This window comes from Pocillopora verrucosa, chromosome 10 (genome assembly GCF_036669915.1).
Source record: "Pocillopora verrucosa isolate sample1 chromosome 10, ASM3666991v2, whole genome shotgun sequence".
Classification (NCBI taxonomy): domain Eukaryota; kingdom Metazoa; phylum Cnidaria; class Anthozoa; order Scleractinia; family Pocilloporidae; genus Pocillopora; species Pocillopora verrucosa.
Window position 1 is genome coordinate 12,871,077 of NC_089321.1, and position 6,392 is coordinate 12,877,468.

Consider the following 6,392-nt stretch of genomic DNA (forward strand, 5'->3'; position numbering starts at 1 on the left):
AATTGTAATTCAGTCTCGTTATATGATACTACTTGGGATAAAATTACAAACGTTCTTTATTCTTACCGCCCAAATTTGCTATTGTGTTTTATTAGAACTGTCAAAGGCAATCTAACCCTGGATTTACAGAGATGCAATCGACCTCAGAAAACGAGAAAAAGAAATAAATACCATCAAAAGTATACAAATTTTGCCTGTATTGCTTCTGAGATTGCTCCAATTAGTATTTGGTAGTGTATAAGCCGTTAAATTATTGCTTCTGAACACTCGCGTGACTCGCGTGTCAAAATGGCGGACACTAAGTTGAATTACGTGACTGCGAGTTTTCAAAATTCCCATCTCTTAAACAGTTTTAATTTGTCTTTTTTCCAAATAAATAGGAACCTGTGGGATTACTTTCGTTGATAGCGGTTGGAACCAGGTAAAGGCTAAGATGTTTTCGGGCGAAAACCATGATAGAGGAAGCAGCTTCGCAGAGACAAAACTTGATTTAATCTGCCTAGCACATCTCTCTTTTTTTTGGCAGCCATTCCAAGTGGGAAAACAATGAAAAACGTCTCAAATATTCATAGCGATAACTGCATTTTGATTTGCCTTGTGTTTAGTGGTGGGAATTTGCTCAAGAAAGCAACCGACGAATTTGACGCCTGAATTAACTGTTTTTGGCTGTTGAGAGTATCATATTACGCTGCCACAATTCAGTTCGAGAGAGATGGTAGTGATACACATTTCTGCCAAGTATGAGAAAAATCCCTCGCAAAATAGCTAAGTTATTCTCAATTTTGTGAAATTATGGGTTAAAGACAGGGTGACCCAGGCCTTAATTAACCTGAGAGGTTCATGTTCCGGAGGATCTGACTTAAAGATGGAACGATCCTGCCCTCGCAAGATTTGCTTTAATGGAGGAAGCTTAATGGGTGGAGCGTGTAGTTGCAAGGAGGGATATACTGGTTATTGCTGCGAGAAAAGGAATTATAGACAAAAAAAGGCATAATTATGTTGAAATTAAAAGAAGCATGTTTCCTATAAAGGCTTAGAATGATAGAAACTGTCACAGGGGCTGTCTAGTAATCCATGCATTTATGATGATAAAGATAAGGTGGTGAAAACCAAAAAGAAAAAACAAATGTAACACTGAATTTAACTTTTACTTAGTGGGTCTTAATAAGATAGGTGTGACGGTTGTCAAAACACACCTGTAACTTACTTCATGCATTAAAAAATGAGAGAGTTGGGTACAATGAAACGTGTTTGCGATGTGTGTTAGCGAATTCTGTGTAATTTATTCAACAACTGCAAGTTTTCAGTCTTGCTCACCTACGTCAGCATTTCAAAGAAAATTCTACAAAGTTTTTTTTTAATCTTACCTTATTGCTTGAACGCAGAATTAGGTCACTAATCATTCAAATGACTTCCTTGTTGATCTTGGTGAATTCATTGCATATCATGTTTCTTCTCCTTTACAGATGCTGATGAAGATGAAGAAACAGACACAGGCTCATTCTCAGTCACCCTTGGCGTGTCGCTGTCTGGTGGTTTTAGCCTCCTCTTCTTTTGCTTGTGCGGTTATTGTTGTTATCGTTGTTTTTGCAAGAACTGAGCCCGGGCCTTTATTTCTTCGACGAAATAAGTAATGAAATGCCACCAAAGACTAAACCAAAATGCAACCGCACTTTAGTGGTAAGCTGGTTAGGGACCTCGATCGGATAATTTTTCGAGTTCGCACGAGGCGTTAATTTATTTTCGCCTGAAATCAGTTTAAACCACATAACCTTTTGAGCTGCTTTTTATTGTCGAAGCGTAGCTTTCACGTGGTACTCCGTAATATTTTCTTTTAGGATGCTTTGCTCTAAGTTCCAAACCCGTACTTTAATTTATACATTTTTTTTACTGGGAGGGTTTTTCTTTTATATATCATCCACGGAAAATGGTGTCACTTTTACTGCATACAACAATGAATGTATCAGGTGATTCTATTTTTCAGTCGGTTGTTGCCACATTCATAAACATCTTGTGTCAACAAAGTGACAAAGAAAAATATTTTTGCTTCAGAACTGAGCTACTTGCCCTGGTTTTTCTCTTGGAAAGCGCTTATATGCTTGCAGTCTGAAAATGCTGTCACTTTCGAACAGACCATCTTAGTATTGACCCTACGTGTACAAAGAAAGTGCTTTAGGAATCTGCTTAGGCATAAAGAAGTTTCATATGAATTCACAGTGCTCAATGAGCTCAGTGATAAAAGGCTAGTTAAGAGTTGTTTTATGTTTGTTGGGGGATTGTATTTTTCAGTTATCAGTTAATCGAATGATTTCGAGAGCAATTGGGATCAAACAAACACGAGTAAACTAGGCAAAGATTAAAAAGTATGATATAAGCGTGGTCATAGTCGAGTGCTTACCTTTTCCAAATTGTGTGAGAATTAATTTGATCTCTTTCTATACAAAATTAATTTCATTTCAACTTTTCAGCCCTCAGTTTCAAGTTGTTTTTGCGCCCAATGACAACTTTATAATTTGTTCGGAATTAATTTGCGTTCTCTCAGCCATTGAGCTTGCTGCAATTTTCACAAGTACATCATTAATGTAATTAACAAATATACAAAATAAAATTTCTTACTCAAACAACACCGCTGTCGTTCAAAAGAACAGTCTTTTCACTTACAAGATCATGACCAATTCAAATCTAGTGCAAGTCTTTGTCTGAAGATGCAGGGCATTTTCCTTATTATCACAATTTTAAATGAAAAAAAAATTAATTAAGTGAGAGCGATTTCAAGTGACCAGACCAAGTCGTATCCCTATTTGTTCCGGCCTAAGAGCAGTCTTCCCCACCGTGCCCCTGTAAAACTCGGTAAAATGTCGAAGGCTCTTTAAGGCAAGATGGACGTCACTTGTGTTGACCGAGGGTGTGCCAGGCAAATTTTGATTTATTTATAATTACTCCATATGGCGATTATCAACGGCTAATCAAAAATGTTCCCTCCCGTTTTAAGGAGACGGGTGGGTTTGAATGGGTTTGCATTTTTAAATCGTTCAGAGGGTAAGAAAGTGCCCCGTGATGAAATGAGGATTGGAGAAAGATATTCGTCCCGACTTCATCCGGGTCCTTTTTTATTTCGTGACCTCATTTTACGTCGCTCTGCCGCTGTTCCCATGCTACTTCCAAAAAGCTATTTTCAATGTTGCATTGATACTCCTGGTTTACCTGGCAAATTGTAAAAATCCACAACTTCTGACTGTGACTGAAAGTGAACAATAGTAAACGGCTCGATCCTTCGCTGGGGTCTCCATACAGTCCAACCGTGGATAATGTATGCAATACAAAACAATACAGAGAGTAAAATAAATCCTCCACAAGTTGTGCCAACAATAACCCCAAGATGATTCAATCTAGATGCATCTGTAAAAGACAATTTTACGGAAGAAAAATCAAAAGAAATCGAAGGCGACGCTGTAATAGAGAGTAACTGATAAAAAGAAATACCTGGTAATTTTGAGAAAGCTTTGGTCATGTAAAGTGGATAACAGTGTTTTCTGATATTACACTGTGGAACTGTCTTGAGGCAATTATGACGTAAATGTAGAAGCCCAAAAAAACATTTGTAAGCGTTCAATACGTCAGAGAAAGTATAAAAATACTCAGTCATCCCATAGCGATTACTGCTTGCCGGCCAAGGCAGGGAGAAGATACAGAGAACTATTCTGATGTGTTTCGGGTTTTCAAAACAGATTTGGAGAGCTGCGTTTATTATAACTTTGAGTCAGTGCATGATCACTGAAGCTTAAGGCGGTAGTAAAGGGGTAAGTTTCTAAAGAAGCTGTGGTGCTATGTCGGTAGGAGAGTACAACAGGGTAATTTATTATTATCAAACGAGTTGATAACGTAAATTGGCCACCGTAAAGAGTTTAAACCCGACTTTTCGAGCGTTAGTCACTCGTCAGAGTGTAAGGGCTAACGTTCGAACCGTCACTTTTAAACTCTTTACGCTGGCCAATTAACGTTATCAATCATCAATAATATTAAATTACCCTCTCAAGTCAGTAATGGACTGGAATTAGATTATAGTACTTTGTGTGGTTTAGAAATCGCTCCTTTGTAATTCAATTATCTCATCAAGTACAGTTAAATAACTGCAGTTTGTTCCTTAAGATAATTTTTAGCAACCATATTCTTTTATCGGTTAAACTACACCGTGACTGCAATATATAGAAGTCGTGAACTTTTCAACATACTTACTTTTAATCTATCATTTGTCCTTTCTAAAACCCGATTCACACCAATGTCAAGTCTCGACACAATATGTACCGACGTCGTAAATTTCACTGCACCCAGACCTCCTAGGCTATTTTGGTGACTCTCGTGGAAATTTCCATGATAAACAAAATTTCTTCATTTTTTTTTATATCTGATTATATGACGCATGGGGAAGGGGGTTGGGTTGGTTTTCAACTGGAAAATGAAACGAAAAGCAGCTCGACAAACAAGAGTTTGAAAAAAGCTCATGTCGCTGGGATGACTAAGGAAAAGCTTCTAAAGGGGACGGTTGTTGAATATAGTTTTCGGGAAGTTAGAGGCAGACGACCTAGATTTCGCGAGGTGTAACTGCCTTTACTATAATAAAGAGTGAAGGAAATAACAAGAATGAAAGGATTAACTTAACAAAGTTGAAAGAACAATTCCCTAAAGAATTACGAGCTTAATACAACCAGGACACGAAATTTACATATTAAGTGTGAATAATTAAGAAACAAACCAATTGATATTTCAACCAAAACAGAGAATAACAAGCAAAATAATATTATCGTCCATGAATAACATGCCTGGAAAAAAAATAGAGCACCATCTCTTCCTCAAAAAAACCCAAGACAAAGCAGAAAAAAAAAGACAGTCAGATGGACAGACAAAAAAAACGAGCTTCCTTTTGATGGCCGAATAGTTTGTGTTGCGTAATCAGCTGTGTAATTTAAAGTGCTCGTGAAATAAACCTTATACTCCTCAGGCTAGTTGTTACTCAAATGAAACAATCGATAGGATAAGAAACAGTATAATTTCATACGGTAATTCAGCATAATCAAAGAATTCGGTTGATGTAAATTGGCCACCGTAAAGAGTTTCAAAGCCGACGTTTTGAGCATTAGCCCTTTCGTCAGGGTGAAAGACGAAACGTCAGCTTTGAAAACTTTGAAAATCTTTACGGTGGCCAATTTACGATATCAACTTCTTGATATTGCTAAATTACCCTGTTATACTCTCCCACCGACGCAGCACCAAAGTTATAGAAACCCACTCCTTTTATAACTTCATATGATCTGCTTAAGAGTGTGAAATTGAATTTGCTACTTTTACTTTCTACAAACGATTGCTTTATACTGAATCTCTTCTTACCATGATGCTCACAGCAAGATCCGGAGTAACCTTCTTTACAGAAACATTTACCATCCTTCAAACTCCCTCCGTTCAAGCAGCTAATCTGTGGGCAGGATCGTGTCATTGAGAAGTTAGATGTACATGTACCACCACATTGCTCAGAGATTTTCTTATGACGCGAGCGAGTCTGTGTCCCTGATGCGCCACACGCTGTGTTGCAAGTACTCCAATCCGACCAAGCACTTAGTTTGCAACTAACTGGCGCAATTCCGTTGCAATGCCGCGCTTCGTGGAGGTCAGGACACTGTGCTCCTCCACAATTTTTGGAGGATACCACCGTCCTTGATCGATTTTGGGTCCCTTGTTGTCTGCATTTGTCAGCACTACACCCACTCCAAAGTGACCAAAGACTCACTTGACAGTTAATCGGTGTACTGCCGTTACATTGCTGTGTCTCATGTAGATTAGGACACTGTGCTCCTCCACAACCTGGTGAGGAGACCACCGTTCTTGATCGACTCTGAGACCCTTGTTGACCACACTGGTTTGTACTGCACGGATTCCATGAAGACCAATGGCTGACCTGGCAATTTCGTGGAGTGCATGATCTACGACGCCTTCGAGACTGGGCGTCACAAGATGGTGCGAAGGCGAGCGTGGCAACTAGTATCACCACAGCTGTAATTTCCACCGTGATCATACTTCCGAAATCTTACAGAAACTGGATCAAGACAGGGATTTCATTTAGGAGATACACATCGAACGCCCTATAAAAAAATCTTGACTGGCTCGATCCCGGTTAAGCGCAACATGGCAATTTGCAATTGAAATCATATTGATGGCAAAAGGCCAACATGTTTATGTATTGTCGTTATTCATATCCTTAATGCCGGTGTTAAAGACCCAATTTTTGACCAGTATTCATTGCGCACGGCGTTGGCTATCGGCGGCCATCAGCTCAAAGTTGATTATACACAAGCTTCGGAGAAACAATGCAACCTCGCTCTCGTGAAAACCATGACAAA

At 38.9% G+C, this 6,392-nt stretch overlaps 1 protein-coding gene across 1 annotated transcript; it reads right to left on the reverse strand.

Annotated features, from left to right (window-relative positions):
* Positions 1–5,230: 5,230 nt before the first annotated feature.
* LOC131776245 (spondin-1-like) lies at positions 5,231–6,067 on the reverse strand. Its single transcript, XM_066172859.1, has one exon. It carries the CDS (start codon positions 6,065–6,067, stop codon positions 5,231–5,233), a length of 837 nt encoding a protein of 278 aa, XP_066028956.1.
* Positions 6,068–6,392: the final 325 nt, after the last annotated feature.

Coding starts and splice junctions, on each gene's coding strand:
- LOC131776245 (XM_066172859.1), bottom strand. CDS start 6,067: ATGATCACGGTGGAAATTACAGCTGTGGTGATACTAGTTGCCACGCTC.